Source organism: Pantherophis guttatus, chromosome 4 (assembly GCF_059756535.1).
Source record: "Pantherophis guttatus breed Tessera chromosome 4, ASM5975653v1, whole genome shotgun sequence".
NCBI lineage: Eukaryota > Metazoa > Chordata > Lepidosauria > Squamata > Colubridae > Pantherophis > Pantherophis guttatus.
The window spans coordinates 150,917,763-150,938,672 of NC_142066.1; the positions used below are offsets into that span (position 1 = coordinate 150,917,763).

Consider the following 20,910-nt stretch of genomic DNA (forward strand, 5'->3'; position numbering starts at 1 on the left):
ATTTAACTATAACCAAGATTTTTTATTTCCCATTTTAATTTACAATAAGCTCTTCTGAGTTGCCTTCATCTTCTGATAATAAAGTGATGTTTGCATATCTGAAATTGTTAATATTTCAGCCTCCAAAGCTTCATTACTTTCAGTCCTGCTATTAAGCAAATGGTATTTGCTGAAGAAGTAAAACGCATTTAAGGACAATGTGCATCCCTATTTCACACCTTTCCTCTTTTGAATCAAGTTGTTTGTCCAAATGACTTCTTTCAGTAGCTTCTTGTTCCTTGCAAAAGTTCCTCAGATGAATAATCTGAGTACATTCATTAGCCTTTTGTGCGTTAAACATTCAGGTATAATCTCCACTACCAAGTGAAGCAAAGTAGTGAGGTAGTAATCAGCAAAGCAAAGGTAAACCCATTTCTTTTATTTTGGTATCTGATCTTGTTTCTCTAATCTTTTCTCAAACCTGGCTATTCATTTGGCACTTTTTACTTTAGGTAGAACTCTGTTTTTCTTTTATATATGACCCTAAATAAAACATGGAAGAATTAGTGCAGTGATTCAGTCATTTACCAATTCTCTTGAATCTGTATTCTTCCATATATGCACCATTTTTGCTGTCTCTAGGTTATACAATCTTACTCCATACAATATTCTTCTTTTGAACCTATTTCAGCAGCACATATCATACTTCACTTTGCAGTGCAGTCAGTTCCTGAATATATTCTCTCTCTCAAGATGTTTTTTGACATTCCACAATTCAGTTTGCAAAAGATTTCTGTACAATATTTCATAAGCCTCTAGGATCAATGCAGGTTTTGCACAATTAAGAAACATTGCAATAGATGTCTTTGTATACTTTTTCAGAAGAAGATGACAAGTAATCAGATGAAAGAAATGACCAGGCTGAGGCTGACGGAGGGCTCATCAATTTGAAGTCCCTTTGTGCTCACAAGAGATCTACGTCCAGCCCACTTATAGTCAATCTTCCTCCCAATTCCAGAAATCCAGGCAGAGACTTAACAATATTTTTTCTAATGTCCTCTCCATGTTCTTTTGGAATTTCTCTAAATCTTAAACAAAGTTCCAATAATAACAAATTGTCCAGCTCCTTCTATCTCTCCCCATTTATACTTTCTGTTTTACTTTCCAAAACTCTGTAATTTGTTGTAAGTCTGCAGTCCCTTGTCCTACAGATTTTCCAAACTTTCTTAACTATTTTTAAAATATTTTTTTCGCCTTTGAAAATCCTTCTTCTATTTCTTAATTGTTGCATTCATCTTTATATCAAATTATTCAAACAATTTCTGCAATAAATCTGATAAAATTAACCCTTATCAATAAGTTATTCTAGTGAACCCCTGGGTCCTTCTCCCAGTTTGGTAATTTTTCTTGTGGTTGCCATGGTGAGAACATGAAAATATGTCAGTTACTATGTGAGAATAAAAGGCAGGCTTCTTTTAGTTCCAGTTGGCTCTCTTTGGTCACAATCAGACTGCCTAACTCATATTATTGCAGCCTCATTTTGTAAAATCCACAATGATTGTCCTTATACATAAACCAGTTCACTTTCCCACAGAGATCTGGTCTGTTAGTTTAATTGCATTTACTATTTTCAAAGACACTTTCATCAAAGAAAAAAATTATTTCTTCTATTTTTAAAAAAAAAAAAACTGTCTTTTTTCCCTGATATTTATAATAATATGATATGATATATAATATATAATATAATATAATAAAGACAGGTCAGAGAGTCATTACATGAAAAGCAAAAAGAACAAAGTACTTGAGAGGCAGATGAAATTGAGATGGAAGCCAGGGTCTACATTTCAGCATAAGGTGGTCAAAATCCCATTTTCTTTATTTTATTTGGATCTGCATTAACATTGGCAGCTCATTTATTTTATCTGCTACAAGAATGTCAAACTTCTTGGGTTCTGCATGCTAATTCCATCTATTTTGTTCACGTTTTTAATTGGACAATTCAGGGATGTAATAATGCTATCTCTTTTCATCATAGGCCCTAGGATTAAATTGCTGACTACTGTTATAAGTATTGTATATAGAATCTGGTATTCTATGTCTAAAATAATTAAGAAACATAGCCTTTAGAGGCAAACTATTGTACTCCTCTCAGTCTTTGCCATGAACATAACCATGGGTGCTTTAACTTGAATATTTTATCAGATACCTTTTATATGGGATTTATTTTATCCCAGTATTCAAAGGTTTCTTTTTGGTCTTTCAAAACCTAGAAAAAACAGCTGTTTAACAATGAATTACTAATTAATGCTTCTCTTTGTTAGTTTTTAAATTGGACTGAGAGTTATAGTGTCAAAGATTCCCTCCATTTGATATTCGGGATTTACAAACCACAGGACTCATTTTCTTATGTAATTCCTGATGAAATGTACGGTATAAGTCTTCTTGAAGGTCTTTGCCCAGATGTCCCACACAATTCAGTAAATTAGCTCCTGCGCATAGAATATCTTCTGTAAAAAAGATTTCCTGACATGAACATTTAATCTTTTTTAGTACCAGGAAAACACCATTCTTTTCTTAGGCATTAAATTTTTTTTCTAGTTTTAATTTTGAGAATTAAGAACCATAATGTAAGTATGACAGGTATTACGTATTCTGCTTTTGTTTTATTACTATATGTTTTATTCTTTTAATTTTTATGATTCATTTTGTAAATTGCTATTGGGAGGATTAAAAGCATAATGCATAAGTTATTAAAATATAAAAATTAAATGTCACATTATTTACATTGATTTTTACATGATTATTGTCTATGTAAAAGGTTAATTCCATGAAACCAGGAATTTTTAATAAAAAATTAGCATTTGATAAAATGAACTGAATTTTATAAGAACATAAGACACTTGTTGGATATTCTAGTACTCTGTGAATCGTCTGCAGTAGTCCCATATTAAAATAATTTCAATTGGTGGCCATCATCACATCTCCAGGCACCAAATTTCAGAGTTTTTCCTATCCATTAAGTAAAAAAACATTGTACTTCATTTTCTTAATCACCGAAAGTGGCAGAACACAGATTTTCTGATTGATTTCCACCCATTGCTTCACCCCACTCCAAGTTGTTACAGTATATTTGTTTTGAATGTGGAGCTTCAGACTGATTTTTTCCCCCCTTCCAGCTCAACAAAAAAGTTTTCAAGTAGAATCTATTCCCCAGCACTATATGCTTGCTTGCTGCAAGTGTTTCTGTTTGAGCTTGATTTTGCCACAGTTAGCTTTGTTATAATAATAGAACACTTTAAATTGTTAACCTGTTCCATTGTACTAAATATCCCCAATTTGTCCGCTGGTTTATTAATACATTTATATGGTCTAATTGTATTTCATCATGTTGAAAGAGTTGCGTTGCTTATCTTTTTGTTCCGGAGCTCAATGAAAAATATGTGTTATGAACATTAAAACCTGAAACACTATTAGATTGTCTATTTTCATTTGATTATGCCTATGTTATTGTTCTCTGCTGAAGGTTTGCTTCATGCTTATTTTCATTTTGACAGCTATCCACATTATAAATTAGATGTCTGTTTAAAAACTTCTATTAACCATGATCTACCTACCTACCCCACCCCACCCCCTCTCTGAATCTTCTGCTGTTTACAGCTTTATAGTTACATAGCATAATATTATACTGTTTAATGATGTGCACATAACAGAAAACGTTTTTATAAAAACTCCTCAACTTATGACTCCAATTGAGCCCACAAGTCATGGCGGTTGTTAAATGGGTCATTACATGACCAACCTAATTTTATGACATTTTTTTTGCAGCAGTCTTTAAGTGAATGCAGTGGTTGAAAAGTGAATGCTGCAGTTGTTAAATGAACACCACAGTTCTGAAATGAATCCATTGTTTGCAGTGGGTGTTTTTTGTCCATTAAACATTGATTTCTGGCAAAACACATCAAAAATCATGTTCACATGACTACAGGGTGCTGCAAATGGCCATAAATGTGGACCAGTTGCTGAGGACCAAAATGCCACCACATGACCATGGTGTGGGGGGAGTAGTTGCCAGAACTTCAAATCCGGGTCATAAGTACTTTCTTTTGGGTCTGTCGTAACTTTGAATAATTGTTAAGTGACCATTCATTAAATGAGGACTACCTAAAGGGTTGTTGTTGTTTTAATTTAAAAACCAAATATGCACAGCATAGTTGATGCATGGAACATTCTTAATGCAGTTTATTCTTTTTTATTTCAGAAAACTGAAATATATAGAATCAAACTAATTTACACATCATAATGTTTTAAATATACTTATTATACTAAAAGTGTATTGGAGGAGCATTTATATTAAAGTGCCTTAAAGAAATCTCAAAATTTCTTTTGAACCATTAATGAATATCACATGGTATTGGTAGCAAAAACAAAAACAAATAACAAAAAGTGTAAATTTATTCCTATTAATGGGTAAGAATCGTGGAAGAGAATAATCATTGGTACATTTAACAAGATAATTGAGCAGCGTTCTCTGTATAAACCATTTAAAAATTGATCATCTATGATTTCTACCATTGAGTAATTTGTATTACAAGTGAAAGAACTATTAGATTGGAATGTAAAATTAACTTAATGCAAAATTAAGAAACAGATGGTAAAACATTATTATAGCTTGCTTTATTTCTGAATTAAGACAAACTATAATAATATTTACTTAATTTAGGAATTGTTACAACTTCTGCTAAGTGTTCACATAATGTTGTTCAGGATTTTTGTAAAATATTTTACCAAATAGTTGCGTAAGAGTAATCTTATTGATTGTTCAAAGCACAGAGACCTATTGAAACATTTAGATTTCTATATTGTCAAATCAATTGAACTAAAATACAGTGGAAAGTGATTATGGAGAAAGAAAGGAAACTTTTTTCCCCTTCTGTACTCATTTAGTAAGTGCTTGTGAAATAATATACTGTAAAAAATGTAAAACCGATTCGATGAATGTAGTCAAATTGAGCAATCCAAAAGGAAACAACAGGTTATTTTAATATAGCTTTTGTTGGTGTAGAAATTAAGCTACTACTTTTTCTACTACTACTAAATGAGTTCTATATAAACAGCTTAGTAATAAAAGTTTATGATACATCTGGGGAATCTTATTTAAAGGTAGAATGTTAAAGTTGTTCTCGGAAAATTGGTAAACCCACACAAATGAACAGTTCAGTAGAGAGAAAAGAAAGTTATCATGGAAGGACAAAGGAAATTTTCCCTAGTTAGACTGTTCCGTATAGAGAATGTAAATCACTATGTGTGGCTACAATGTCAGAAACAGTTCAGTAATTAAAACACAATCATTCTGCTCCGTTCAATATGACTTTCCACTCTAGCAAATGAGTGAGTTTTGCCTAATGAAAGGAGTCTGTTATCTCCTAGCAACCTCCCTCTTTGTAGCTTAGATGGGAATGAAGGTTGAGGCTTGGGAAGAAGGAGAGGGGAGGGCGCTTCAGCTTTTTACTCCACTCTCCACATTGTTTTTGTTTGGAGTAATTGGAGTGATTGAAATTCCAGATCATGAATAACTCAGAAAAATGGTAAGGTTGACACGCAAGAAAAATACGAGTCAAAATAGCATCAATCTCCTATTTTTTTTTTTATTATACCAGTATTTGTTGTGATTTCTTTAATCATACTGTGTCAGGATTTTATCTTCTTAATATTAGGCTTGCTCATCATTTGATAAGAATGCACTGAAACTTACACATAGGCATAAAATTATGTGTTGAAATATTTGCAGTATAAGAGGACCTCTGGTAGATCAGATCAGACTAATAGAGAATCAACAGCGGCTAATCAAATGCCTCCAAGAAAGATGGGGCATGAGAATGAGTATTTAACTCAGAGACATTCGGTAAACAATTGAAGCTGTGAGGTGAACCTGAATCTTTCTATTCTTTATCTAGCCCCTTAACTACTACACTTCCTTGCTTTTGAGCTAAGAAAGAGGAACTGGCCCAAACTCTCGAAGGGAACTTCCATGATTGAGGGGAACTCTCTTTGGCTGGGGGCTAAAAGAGAGTAACTAGTCCAAAGTCAGCTAGTGGGCTTCTGTAGTGAGAGGGAGGACTTGAACCCGAGCTCCCCACTTCTTATCTATCCTACATCATCTAGTTCTGATATCATTACCTACTTTCAATAGCATTGCAATGGCATTTAGGCTTATATACCACCCAGTGATGCTTTACAGCACATTCTGGGCAGTTTACAACATAGAAGCATTATTTGCCCCCAACAATCTGAGTCCTCATTTTACCAACCTTGGAAGGATGGAAATCTGAGTCAATCTTGAGTGCTGTTGCAATCGAACTCCAGGCTGTGGACAGAGTTTGCCTTCAATACTGCACTTTAACCACTACACCACCATGCTTAGCTTTGAAATACCAATGTACTGGCTTGACATAGAGATGGGTAGACTTCAAGTCCCATAAATCCCCACTTAGCATACTGGCTTGGGAATCCTGGAAGTTGAAGTCCATCCATCTTAAAGTTGCCAGGGTTGAAAAACACTGCTTTTATTTATTTATTTGTACCCCACCTTTATTATTTGTACAAACAATTGAAGGCTGCAAATATATCTGACACACTTTCTTCCTCCTTTTCCCCCCACCCCCCATCCCAAACAACAACCCTGTGACAATGGTTGGGCTGAGAGAAAGTGACTGGCCCTAAGCTTTCATGGCTAAGGTGGACTTGAACTCACAATCTCCCGGTTTCTAGCATGGTACCTTAACCAATAGACCAAACTGGTCACATGCTTTATATGATATATGTTGTCAATTATAGATGGTTTGTATTTTTAAAAAGCCCATATGAAACATTTCTGTAACTCAGAAATGGCAGGGTTTTTTAATGTAACAATTTTAAAATTATTTTATTCATGTACTTTTTAGTAGTCAAATTGATATAAAACAATACACCCAAGTCTTTTGAATTATAACTTCTTAATTTGTAGTATATGAATGTTTTTGCTGTGGAGAAAGAAATAAGATCTTATTCTTAGCAGCTGTTGCCACATGCTCCTGAGCATATTTATTATATCTGGTAGTTGGCTATTTTTGTATATGAATTCTGTAAATATTGGTAGCTTTAATGCTTTTATATATTTTAGTTCTGATTACACACACATTACCTGGTTTATAAAGTGTTTTTTTTTTTTTGGTAAAGTTGTGAAATGCTTTTAATTGCCAGCATAATTACACAATAGGAGTTATAAAGATTAAATACAGTTAAATTTTCAGTCTCTACCCATACTTCTTTTACTTGGCATTATACATTCTTTTCCACCTTTCTCAGGTTTCTTCAGGCTATTGTCATTTCTGGGTTTAACTTATTTATAAAATCACTGATGACAAGACTAGTTGCATATATAAAAACATCAAAGTATAGGGCTTGTCACGTGACTTAAAAAGCATAATGGAAAACGTCAAATTATTCTCTCAATAAAGAATTTCCTAGAACTGGTTAGGGCACAACAAAAATTCAGCTCTGTGCTTTTATATTTTCTTTTACATGATTATATGAGTACATAAACAAAATCAGGTCTGTGGTTAGATCTAAGGCAGTAAGAATTTAGTTAATGAAATGAGCTGTAGGTCTAATGAATAATAATAGGGTATTGCAGTGGCTTAATTGATAGATCAGCATTTGTTGTTTCTGAGTGGGAGAAAAACATACATTTTAATCTCAAAATAGAAAGCATTTGAAAATACAGGAAGAATATTAAAAGGGAGAAAATAAATTTCTATTTATTGTACAGGTTGAATTCAATCAATTTACTGAAATAATTACAATTTTAAAAATATAGTATTTACTTGTTTATCGTTGTGCCTGCTGAGTGGCCAATTTATGATATGATATGATATGTTCATTCCAGTTGCTATAATAAATAGTGAATTTGGAAATAGGCATAGAATAGAATAGAATAGAATAGAATAGAATAGAATAGAATAGAATAGAATAGAATAGAATAGAATTTTTTATTGGCCAAGTGTGATTGGACACACAAGGAATTTGTCTTGCTCTCAGTGTACAGTAAATTCCAGTAACCAGCTATAAATTTTAGAAAGCTATGTGACAAATGTCAATGTCTTCAGTCATTTCAAAGAAGGAATTAATTTAGGGGAGAAAGCAAAGTATTAAGATTCTGTGAACTCAAGCAATGCTGACTGGCCCTGTGTTTTCTGTTTCAGCGATGTGCATACTGCAAGCACCTTGGAGCCACTATCAAATGCTGTGAAGAGAAATGCACCCACATATATCATTACCCGTGTGCTGCTGGAGCAGGCACATTTCAGGATTTTAATAACTTTTCCCTTCTTTGCCCAGATCACATTGACCAGGCTCCGCAAAGATGTAAGTAGCCATATTAAATAATGCTGAAAATATGTAATAGAGCCTCCTAATCAGATGTTTGTTTAGTTATTTCAAATCTCTATGGATTTGATTGGATATTATTTGCACAGATTGGTTTCGCTCCTTGGCTGTTGTTTTCATATTATTGATTTTTTTTTTAAAAAAATGTTTTAATTTGTTGCGCAATGGGCATCCAAATAAATCAAAAGAATAAATTAAAAAATAAAAGGAATTGGAGTAGATAGATCTGCCCAATTTTACTCTTCTTGTGGGTTTTTGTAAGCGCTATGATGGGATGAAGGATTATAGGCAAGGAGATGGTGCAAAATTAATTTTTCCTCTTTCCTATCTAGTAGCAGTTCAAATTAAATGCTGAGAAATGACAGAAGTCAGATTGCCTTATTATCAGCTAATTTAAGATCAATTTGTCCTGCTCTCTCATCATATAGCATCTTTCTTGAAATATAAATGGCTGTTCCTGCTGCACTCTTCTTTTTAAGTAATGGCAATAATTTCACTAGTACCGGTTTAAATTTAAAGACTATGATCTGTATATAATAACTGACTCATGTGGACATTAAATGTTTTATTTTCTGGGTACATTTTTCATAAGATAGCTTGCACAATCCTTATTTAACACCTGGATAAAATTTATAAAATTTAAAAAATATATCTAGCTGTTCCATCTTTTGAAAGTTATTTTCCCTATAAAATAACACATAATTCATCTATTAATTTGCAGCCAAGGAAGAAGCTAACTGTGCAGTGTGTGACAGCCCTGGTGACCTGTTAGATCAACTTTTTTGTACAACCTGTGGCCAGCATTACCATGGAATGTGCCTGGATATACAAGTGACACCTATCAAACGGGCAGGTTGGCAGTGCCCTGATTGTAAAGTGTGCCAGAACTGCAAGTAAGCAAAGCTGGAATATAAAGTGCTAAAGAACTGGTCCCTCATTTTAAATTATTGTGTATAGGTAGTCTTTCTTAGTGACCACAATTGGGACTAGAAACTCCTCAACTAAATCCTGCAATCACTAAGTGGAAAATCATGTGATCAAGATAGTTTCATGTATTCACTTCTGCTTTGTCATTAAGTGAATCTCTATATCGTTAACTGGAATATCACATGATCATGACTTACAGTTTTACTTTCATGATCTCCATTAACTGATTATTGCTAATCAGTTAGAAAACACATGAAGCTGATCACGTGATTATGGGACATTGCGATGGTCATATATTTTTACACCATTGTAATTTCAGACAATTACTAAATAAGGCAGTTGGTAAGTGAGGCTTACTTGTAGTATTATGAAAAGATGAAGTAAACATTTTTTTTTCTGTTGAATTTAATTTAATTTAATTTAATTTCCAATTTATATACCGCCCTTCTCCCTGAGGACTCAGGGCGGTGTACAGCCAAGATAAAAAACATAGAATACAAATATTAAAAAACATTTAAAAATATATATAATTTTTGGCCCAAAAGTTAAGAAATCACAGACTGATTAAAAGAATTTAAAAATTTCTTCTTAAGCCAACCCGGCTTGCTGGAAAAAATGGGTTTTAAGGGAACGACGGAAGGCATTGAGGTCATGGATTCTCCTTATCTCCGGGGGCAACTGATTCCAGAGGGTGGGAGCCCCCACCGAGAAGGCCCTCCCCCTGGGGGTCACCAGCCTACATTGTTTGGCTGATGGCACCCTGAGGAGGCCCCCTCTGTGGGAGCGCACGGGTCGATGGGAGGTCGTCGATAGCAGCAGGCGGTCTCACAGATAGCTAGGCCCTATGCCATGGAGCGCTTTAAAGGTAATAACCAACACCTTGAAGCGCACCCGGAAGACCACCGGGAGCCAGTGCAGCTCGCGCAGGAGCGGTGTTACATGGGAGCGCCATGTTGCTCCCATCACTACCCGCGCTGCTGCATTCTGGACCAGCTGGAGCCTCCGGGTGCTCTTCAAGGGGAGCCCCATGTAGAGAGCATTGCAGTAGTCAAGGCGAGAGGTGAGGGCGTGAGTGACTGTGCACAAGGAATCCCGATCGAGAAAGGGCCGCAACTGGCGAATCAGGCGAACCTGATAAAAGGTCCCCCTGGTAACAGCCGTCAGATGTTCCTCCAAAGACAGCTGCCTATCCAGGAGGACTCCCAGATTGCAAGCCCTTTCAGTGGGGGCCAAAGACTCGCCCCCAATAGTCAGTGATGGAGTCAACTGACTATATCGGGATGCCGGGAGCCACAGCCACTCAGTCTTGGAAGGGTTGAGCTTGAGCCTGTTGCTCCCCATCCAGATCCGTACAGCCTCCAGGCACTGGGACATCACTTCAAGGGCATCGTTGGGGTGGCCTGGGGTGGAGATGTACAGCTGGGTGTCATCAGCGTACTGATGGTATCTCACCCCAAAGCCACGGATGATCTCACCCAGCGGCTTCACATAAATGTTGAACAGAGGGTGAAAAACAGGTCTTACGGAATTTGGGACCTCTGGCCTCTGGGGGGGTGGGGAAGGCCGTTTTCACCAAGAAAGCCTCTGGAGCCTGGGGAGGGCATGTCATCTTGTGCCAAAAGTGGGAGGAGCGCAGGGGTGGTTGTGCGCGGGGGTGGGATGCATTGAATTATGGGTGTGGGCTTGCATGACCCCCCCATGCTCCCCACACTTTTGGCAAAAAGGTTAGCCATCACTGTTTTAGATTTTATCAACAAATGACACTTGTTTTACTATATTTGCTTTACTACATAACCTAAATAGGTTTGCTCCTAGAAATTTTGATTCTTCCACCATTTTTGCTTGCCTGTGATGGTTTCTCTTCTAAAATAATCTTCCCCAGATGTGGTCTGTGTGACCTATGAAGAATGGAGAAAATAATCTTTTGGACATGTTTTTCAATAGAGTTAGAAATCCCTAGTGTGGTTTTAGATAAAATGCTGAATTTAATATAAAATAAGATGCACCTCCAACTTTTTACACTGTGTTTGCTACTCACGGTATCCGCTATTCACTGTGTTCATGTAAGTTTCAGAATCAAGACAAGTGCTGCGTAATACTCCATGATTTGTTTAACCACTGTTGAGTTTGATATTACTTTTTAAATCTTGTTTCATGTTATTAGATTCTGAGGAGACCTGATAACATAAAATTGCTGTATTTATTCCTTAATATTTGTGAGGCCACGTACTCCCATGCATCATGAATATAATATGCTTTAGGAATGTGCATTGTTTCTTACACTTAAAGGTGAAATGGTATATCCAGTAGAAAAGAGTTGATACTGTGGCATTGGTCCATAGACATTGTGTTTTATTGAGACTTTAGCATTTCATTAGCCTACTTGCCTGCTCTCGCTGTTTATATTCATCTGCCCTGCTTCAAAGTTAACAATATTTTATCTTTTGATCCAATATAACTTAAATTATGGATCTTTCTCTTAGGCAGTCTGGAGAAGACAACAAAATGCTTGTCTGCGATACATGTGACAAAGGGTATCATACTTTTTGTTTACAACCAGTTATGGATTCTGTACCAACAAATGGGTGGAAATGCAAAGTAAGTTTAAATTCAGTTTCCTAAATGTAAAGCTTGTGTGAAATTAAAGTGCAATTTTTAAGTTTTGAGTTTTAAGAGTAATATTCGGAAGGCTGCAGGTGTAATGTTCTTCTGCAGGGCCTTTTCTAGGGAGAACTGCTGCTGCTCAAATGGTGGAATAAAATTTTATTTACATTTTTAATTATTGTTTGTTATTACTACTGTTATACTGTATTGCAAACTGCCCAGCCATCTTTTGAGCAGATGGCACATAAATAGTTGTATTAATAAACTTTAACAGAAGGTATAAATTGTTGAGCAGGGGGCAATTTAAAAATGTTCTATATAGATGGCATTATTAGTTGATTGAAGTTTCTCAGTTAACTGATGTTTTTGATATCATAAAATAGAGTGGCTTAAAAAAAAAGCTCATTTTTTTGGACTTCCAGAACTGCAGGGTATGTGCAGAATGTGGCACACGGATCAGTAGCCAGTGGCATCACAACTGCCTTATGTGTGACAGTTGTTATCGTCAACAAGACAACCTGCCTTGCCCTTTCTGCGAAAAATCCCCCTATCCAAACTTGCAAAAAGAAAGGTTGCACTGTCATATGTGTAAAAGGTGAGAAGAGTGTTTTTAATTCTACTTTAATTTAGTCCTCTGCTTGTCGTTAATAGTTTCCAAATCATTTCCAGCAGAATACATCAATATTACTTTTCTTTGGTACTTACCTGTTGCATCCACTACTGATCTTAATTTCTGCACATCAACCGTTGCTAATTGGCCATGAGACTCAGTGCTCAAACTCTCACCAACTTCTGTAGAATCCTATCCTATATCATATCCTATAAAGGTTTGACTAAGAAGTGTGGTTGGCTTATTACCATTTATAATGGAACTTATTTCTTGTTAAGAAATTATATGTAAGCGCACAGAACACAGGTAGTCCTCAACTTACAACAGGTTCGTTTAGTGACTGTTCAAACTTACGGCACTGAAAAAAGTCGCTTATGACCATTTATCACACTTAACATTGCAGCATCCCCATGGTCATGTGATTTACATTTGGATGCTTGACAACTGACTCACATTTATGACGGTTGCTGTGTCTCTAAGTCATGTGATCCCCTTTTGCAACCTTCTGACAAGCAGAGTCAATGGGGAAGTCAGATTCACTTAACAACAATGTTACTAGCTTAATATCTGAAGTGGTTCACTTAACAAGTGTGGCAAGAAAGGCCACACTTGGGACAAAAGTCACTTAACCAATGTCTCACTTAGCATCAGAAATCTTGGGCTCAATTGTGGTTTTAAGTCAAGGACTACCTTTACTCTTTTTCTTCATTAATGAGTATGGCATATTACACTAGTTATCCAAGTAAAACAAATATTAAAAAGCCTAATTTGAAATGGTCCAAAATTTTAAAAAGACCTTTTCCCCCCACTGAAAATGTATATTAGTGGAAGAAATTAACACATTAATCTGAATTCTAAACCTATTATTCCCTGCAGGTGGATACACATAGGATGTGATAAGCCTCCTGACAATGAACTGGATATTCATTTAAAAGAATATATCTGCAGTCTTTGCAAACATTCAGATGTAGATCAAGAACATACACAAATGTGTGAGATGATGGAGACTGAACAACTTTTGCCTGAAGTTGACACAGGTATGGGCCACCTCTTATCTGTTTGTGTCTCTTGATGATTTTTCATCTGAAATCTACAGATTTCTTCCTTTTCCAGATTATTGGTGCAATAAAGCACAATTATTTTTTAAAGTCTATATTGCTAGAATGTCTCAATAAAATTTTCCAGAAAGACCTACAAATTTTAGTGTGACTGCATCTCATATTTTATTTTCCTTCCCACCATTTAACTCAAATAGGAACAATTCCCAACTCTTTATAATGTAGAAACCTAATATAGGAACACTGTTCAGAGTTAAATGGCATTTATGATCCAAAGTTTTCCCCATGGTTTGAATGAGAAGAATAATTAAATGTACGAGCTTGATAATGTCTTTGCTTTTGTTTTAACATCTGTGCACATGACATAGAAATGGAAAACATAGATTCAGAAGACATAGGAAACCAGAAGCCGTTAGTACCTGAAGGTGGCCTTGATCAAGAATTGGTGGTTGAGTCTTCTACAGATAATAAGAATGCCTTTTCTTTGACAGCACAAGAGAATATATGTATGTATATAAAATATGATCAGATATTTAGAAAATGTAACAACATTTGAGCAGTGCATTTTCTGTTTACAATAATAAGGGTTTTGGAATAGATAGTAGTTCCTAAAGGTTATAGAAGAAATAGAACTGTGTTTGTATAGATGCAATCTTCTGATGAAATATATAATATAACAACAATTTTTTATTACAGTCAAAGTTCAGAGATAAAAGATATAACTGAAAGAAATATAAAACAGAAAAATAGACAGCTTTTAATCGGTGGAGTTAGTTATTTCTGATCTCCTTTTCTTCAGATTTAATTTTTTCTGTTTGTCGTTCTCACCGTTTAAGAAACTCATTACTTAGGGGGTATGATAGTTTTTTAAACTATTCATTTCTTAATTTAATAGTATCTTACATTACCATTTTATTGACTTTTTACTAATAATATATAAATGTGAATGAATGACATTGCGTAATTTTGTAAAATAATTATTTAATATTAAAATTAAAGCAGAATTTTTTAAAAGTAAGAATAGGACCTTTAAGAAACTCTGATTTCTTAAATTATGCCAGTTTATGAAACATAAATCTGAAATGTCACAATTCAGTTAAAACTGTCCCAATAAACAAATAGGTTCTTACCCAGATATGTTTCTGAGCAAGGTAGATTAATAAAGAAACTAATACTGAAATAAAAATTTTATGAGTTTCAGCCTACAAGATCTGAAAGATCGTTTGAATAACAACAGCAATAGCAATAGCATTTAGTGGCTAAATTATTTACTGGCCCCTAGCACTGTACAGCCCTCTCTGGGTGGTTTACAGTATAAGAATTATTTGCATTTGGTCCCCAACAATCAGGGTCCTCATTTTACCAATCTCAGAAGGATGGAAGGCTGAGTCAACCTTGAGCCCTCTCACAATCGAACTCCAGGCTGTGGGCAGAATTTGCCTGAAATACTTCACTTTAACCACTGCCGCTATCAGGGTGTCAGCTAATTGTTCATCATGATATATGTTTTATTTTGTAAATTATGATAACTTAAAATTCCATCAGACTTAATACAAGTGTGAATGAAAAGCACTTGTGTATTTGTCTAATCATGGATGAAATATTCCTAAAAAAGATGATTGCTGGGAATTTCTAGTTTGCTAAATTTGATACTAAAGTTTATAAATATTCTGGACCAATAAGAATAAAATTATAATATTTATATTATGTGATCCAGTTTGCTGTAGCTCTTAAGGCATTGGCTAGAAACCAGGATATTTTTATTTTGAACCCAGCTTGTGCATAAAGCCAGCTGATTGACTTGGACCTATCAGTCCCCCTTAGTTCTAAGAAACAGGCAATGGCAAATCACTTCTGAAATCCTGCCAAGAAAACTACAAGTCAGTCATAACTCAAAGACACATATTATATTTTAGTTATATATTCTTATACAGGTAGTTCTCGAGTTACTGTTTATTTCATTTAGTTCATTTGGTTACTGTTTGAAGTTATAACAGCACTGAAAAAGTGACTGATGATAGTTTTCACACTTATGACCATTGTAGCATCTCCATGGTCACATGATCAGAGTTCACATGCTTGGCAACTGATTCATATTTATGATGGTTGCAGAGTCCCAGGGTCATGTGATCACCTTTTGCAACCTTCTGACATGCAAAGTCACTGGGGAAAGCAGATTCACTTAATAACAACATTATCAGCTCAACCACTGCAGTGATTCAATTAATACTTGTGGCAACAAAGGTCATAAAATGGTGTAAAATTTAGCATCTGTCTTGTTTACAACATAAATTTTGAGCTCAATTGTGATTGTAAATCAAGAACTACCACTATAAATGAGGCGTGGACATGACATAAATTTATACATTTATTTTATGTCAATAGAAAATGTTCCCCCTTTTATAGTGGTAAAAGTCTAGACTGTTTAATTGAACAGACATATGTTTGGTATCTAAAGATAAAAGATATTTTTTATGTGGTATATAGATTGTGGATTTTTATTTCAAGTTGTGAGAAGTAAATTTATACTTAGGTTAGATAAATACGTGAAGGGATAGATTTACCAATATTAACAGCAACATGCTAACTGGAACCATGTTTTCATATAGAGTAACAGAACTAAAATTCAGCATTCAAAAACAGTCAAGGTAGACATTTATCTGCTTGGCACTTTCAACTTTCAAGGAAAAAAAATAAAAGTATTTTTGAGAGAATGTTGCTTTCTATAGCAGTACCATTGTATGAGATTAAAATACAGTATCCACATTTGTTTCAGGTTTCTCATTAGATGAAAAGAAATATGAACTGGAGACCCAGGTCTCCAATCGTTTTGATACAGAAGAAGGGGAAATGTCTGTTAAAAATCCTCCTGCATCTGATAGCAATCCCTCTGATACAAAGGGGGGAAACCCAGAAAATATTCCAGAAATAACACAGCAAGAATCAGATAAACAAGCTGAAGAAACAAAACCATCAGAGACAAGCACCGAGTTAGTGGAAGCACCCCAAGAGGAATGTCAGCTTCTTCAGAGGGAACCAGAGAATATATCGAAGATACCTGATCCGTTCATTTTGGTCGGTAAAGAGTTAGTCTCCAGTCCTAAGGAAGAACAGTCTGAAATAGTGGCCATTCTAGAAAGTGCAAATGGAAGAGACACTCCTGAAGTGTCACCTCTTCCTCAAAGTGAAAGTTGTGCAACTGAGAGTTGCCAATTGGCAGACAAACCTTTGGAATCATCACCTGAGATGTTTTCCCCACGTCCATCCTCTGTTGAAATAAGCAAACCTGTTGATGGATCTTCCTTGCCAACATCTTCGCTAGAGCCAAGTGCATCCCATGAGATGCTGCAATGTCAGATGTCATCATTAGAATCTGCTGCGGTCCTTCCAACCACATTTGTATCCCTCACTCCAAAAATTGGAATGGGAAAACCTGCTATCACTAAAAGGAAGTTTTCTCCCGGGAGACCAAGGTCAAGACAGGTAAGCGTTTTTGCTAAAACTCATTGCAACCTAATACAAGTAATATCACCATTTGTTTAGTGGCTGTTTGAAGTTACAACAATACTGAAAAAAATAACTTATGGCCGTTTTTCACACTTAACGACCATTGCAGGGTCATGTGATCAAAATTCAGACTTGGTAACTGGTTCATATTTATGATGGTTGCTGTATCCTGGGATCATGTGATCACCTTTTGTGATCTGACAAAGTTAAAATAGAGGGAAACTTTCTTAATAACTCTCTCACTTAGCAACATAAATTTTGGACTTGATTGTGGCCATAAGTCGGGGACTACCTGTAATAATGTAATGTTTTGACTATGGATCCCCATATTTTTATTGTAACTTATAATTATATTGCTATATATATTTGTATGTTTATTATTTTTCATTTTGTAAGCCAACCAGATTTGCCTTGTGGCGAGATGGGCAGCAAATAAATTTAAGAATAAAAATGAAATAAATGATCTAATTGATGTTAGTTCTCTTTGAAAAAGCAATTGTGGCATTTGAGTATGTTATTGCACCAATAATTATAAAGGAACAAATATTTATAGTAATAAATGGAAAACTCCAAGCTAATAGCATTTTGAAAAAAGACCAAAATTAAAAACCTCTTTCAATTCAGATCTGAAATGCAGTAAATGAATCACATCATTTTTTTTCTGCTGCTGCTTTCAGTTAGTATATTAGAGATAATTGTTTACTGGTTTGCTCAAAGCTTTCTATATTGGTTTTCTGCATGAGGTTTTTTCCGAACAGAAAACATATTTTTCAGTATTTTTTTGTTTACTTATATAGAGTAAGCCTTTAATACGTGCAGGTACTATAGAGCTATGATCACAAAGATTTGTAGTACAATTTATTTAACTCACTTCTTTAAATCCATCACCTTGCTTGTAAAGAAAAATAATTTCACTAGTGATTTCATGAACTTATCTGTAGTTTTATCTTCTAATAAAATTTATTTCATTATTTTTATAACTTGCTCTCAGAGAGCATTAAACTAAATGACTATAAATATACATAATGCTTCAACTACACTTATCTGTTTTTTTCCCTACTTCTAATTTATAAAGAAGTTACTACTCCATTATTCCTTAACTTTAAGATGAGTCTATTGCAGTGTTTATGAATTGCAGATTAATTCCTTGTTATTCTATGCCAGGCCAGATACTATCCTAATATAGGCACATGTCTGAATTATCTATCAATCAAGATTATTGTACCAAATAAAGCTCAGAATATTTACAACGTAAAATCTTGTTTCTTCCATTTTGGTGGTGTTTCATCAGAAGATGGAAGCTCATTCTAAATAATACCTTAAAAAAGAGATCATGATATAATTAAGTTATTAAATGATATCATATGCTTTGAATACATGATTCTAAAAAGAATGCTCTTCTTTGAAAATCTTAAAGGCTGAGTAGAATCAGTCTCCTGATCAGGCCCGAATAATAGCGATGGCTATGTATAAAGTACAGACTCAAGGAATTCATTAAATTTTCTGTATGAAATGAAAGCAAACCTTAGCTACAAAAGAAAGGGAGCTTTGCCCACATAGAGCGCGGATTTTGTAGCAATAGCCAACATCCTGGCTATAGAAACCAGACCTCTCATTAGAAATGACACCAAACAAACAGTGATGGAAAAGGTAGAAGGGGCAGCTCCTCCCTTAGACACAGAAGAGGCTGCTATTTTGTAGAGATAGGTATCCGCCCTGTGTCTGTAGTTAAGCCAAAGAAGAAGGTAGACGGCCAGAAAATGAGCTAGGCTCGAGTACTTGGGCCAATATTATTATAGAAATGTTGAAGCAGAAGCAAGAGGAAAGGCTTTGATTCATTAAAAAAGGGTAAGAAGAGTGGTTTTGAAGGGAAAGATAGCCTAGGATGGCAAAAGAGCCACATAGGTCCCCAGACGACACACTCAAGCATTCACATACTTGCAAACTGTTTACTCACTACTCATCACTCTAGAGAAAAATGTCCCTTACTGACTGCTTTCTGTGCTTATTTCCACACACACGTTGTAAAATTATTATCAATTTTATTTGATGTATAAACTTAGCAGTTAAAATAATGTATGTATTAAAAATAATGCTTAGGCCACATACTGCTCAGAGATATCTAAACAGATCTCTTGTCTTTCATATTCATATGGCAGTTTTTATTTTAAATACTGTTTTGTCTGCTATACTTAATAACCCTGGGTAATAATTTAGTTTCAAGTGATCTAATCTACTGTTTCTTACAGTCTGATTTTAAGAGATTAAAAATCTTTATATAACAATAGGCAAAATATTCCCCGAAGTGATACATCTTGTAAAAATCATAGTTATAACCAAATTGCATCTTTTCATTGTCCAATAGTTGTTTATTTTCCTATCTTTGTTTTTATATTTTTATCTTCAACCACTTATCTATCTTCATTCAAACATGATCTTCATCATTTATAGATGTGAATGTTTTATACATTTATTTTCTTCTCTTACATATTTAGGGTACTTGGAATAGCCATAATACAGCAAGCCCACCTTCCTGGTCTCAGGATATTTTAGAAGGTCGAGAAGCATTTAAATCTAGACAACTGCCTGGCAGTGCTATTTGGAACATCAAAGTGGTAATTAATCTTCACTTAACTTTATTGTAGTCATTCACCAGTATTGATAGTCCTTCATTTACAACCTTTTGTTTAGTGACTGTTCAAAGTAAGAGTGGCACTGAAAAAGTGACTTATGGCTGTTTTTCACACTTACAACTGTGGCCGCATCCCCATGGTCACATGGATGATTGGATTCTTGGCAACTGGCATGTATTTATGACGATTGCAGTATCCCAGGGACATATGATCACCTTTTGCGAACTTCTGACAAGCAGAGTCAATGTTTGAGTTACATGTAGTGAACTACTGCCTATAAACTGTGTCCCTATAAATATATTACTGTAGTTGTTAATCTGCAAGGACTAATTCAGTTCTTCTGTATTTAAATAGGGTCGTGGGTCAGGGTTTCCAGGGAAGCGGAGACCACGAGGCGCAGGACTTTCTGGAAGAGGTGGGCGAGGGAGATCAAAATTGAAGAATGGAATTGGATCAATTCTTGCTACAGGGGTAAGAATCTATGACACAGCATCTTAAGTTAATTAGCCCAAACAAAGAGTGCTATAGAAGTCATTGCTGACTTTTCATAAAATAGTTGTTGCCATAATACAAAGTGTCATAAAATATTTCCTGTGCTGATGTTTGACTGTGCTATGCAGTTCAAAATGGGCTGTTTTCAAGGCAGATATATCTCTGAATGTATCCCAATTTTTCCACCGAGGGCAGTATATTAGAAGGTCTGTCATTGTTGAAAGCATTGAGGAAGAAGGAAGTATCTTTGAAAGGATGAGCCATGGTTCATAGACGGTCTAGTATATAACGGAATTAAAATTGTATGCGTATGGTGGTTTGTTCTCTTCAGTGAAAGACGGATGCAATATTTTGAATGTGTATGACTTACATGTCTACATCTCAAATAATTTATGGTCTATTGTGTAACATGTTAAGCAGTGGTGGGTTCCGCCCGGATCCGCCGAGCCGGTAACGGTGATGATATGACATCACCGAACCGGTTCTCTTTATTCGGGAGCTGGGCCCTCCCACCCCGCCCACGTTATTCTTACCTTTTATTTGGCCCCGGCCCCGGCCCCAATCTATTCGCTGCCTCCCGAGTCCCAGCTGATGGCTAGAAGGAAAAAAACTGTTTAAACTCTTGCCACGGGGCTTCAAAGGGCCGCCCTACAGCTGATCGGTGTTAAAAGGCAGT

At 35.4% G+C, this 20,910-nt stretch overlaps 1 protein-coding gene across 15 annotated transcripts in view; it reads left to right on the forward strand.

The window, feature by feature from the left end:
* The window catches only part of KMT2C (lysine methyltransferase 2C), a 174,200-nt gene that overhangs the window by 80,338 nt on the left and 72,952 nt on the right, over nt 1-20,910 (forward strand). For all 15 annotated transcript variants that reach the window (XM_034401683.3, XM_087893077.1, XM_034401682.3 and 12 more), the window contains 9 exons: nt 8,220-8,382; nt 9,125-9,296; nt 11,814-11,928; nt 12,357-12,529; nt 13,421-13,581; nt 13,971-14,108; nt 16,379-17,085; nt 19,605-19,724; nt 20,097-20,213. In XM_034401683.3, coding sequence (XP_034257574.2) covers nt 8,220-8,382; nt 9,125-9,296; nt 11,814-11,928; nt 12,357-12,529; nt 13,421-13,581; nt 13,971-14,108; nt 16,379-17,085; nt 19,605-19,724; nt 20,097-20,213 — 1,866 coding nt within the window. The remainder of the gene's footprint in view (nt 1-8,219; nt 8,383-9,124; nt 9,297-11,813; nt 11,929-12,356; nt 12,530-13,420; nt 13,582-13,970; nt 14,109-16,378; nt 17,086-19,604; nt 19,725-20,096; nt 20,214-20,910) is intronic.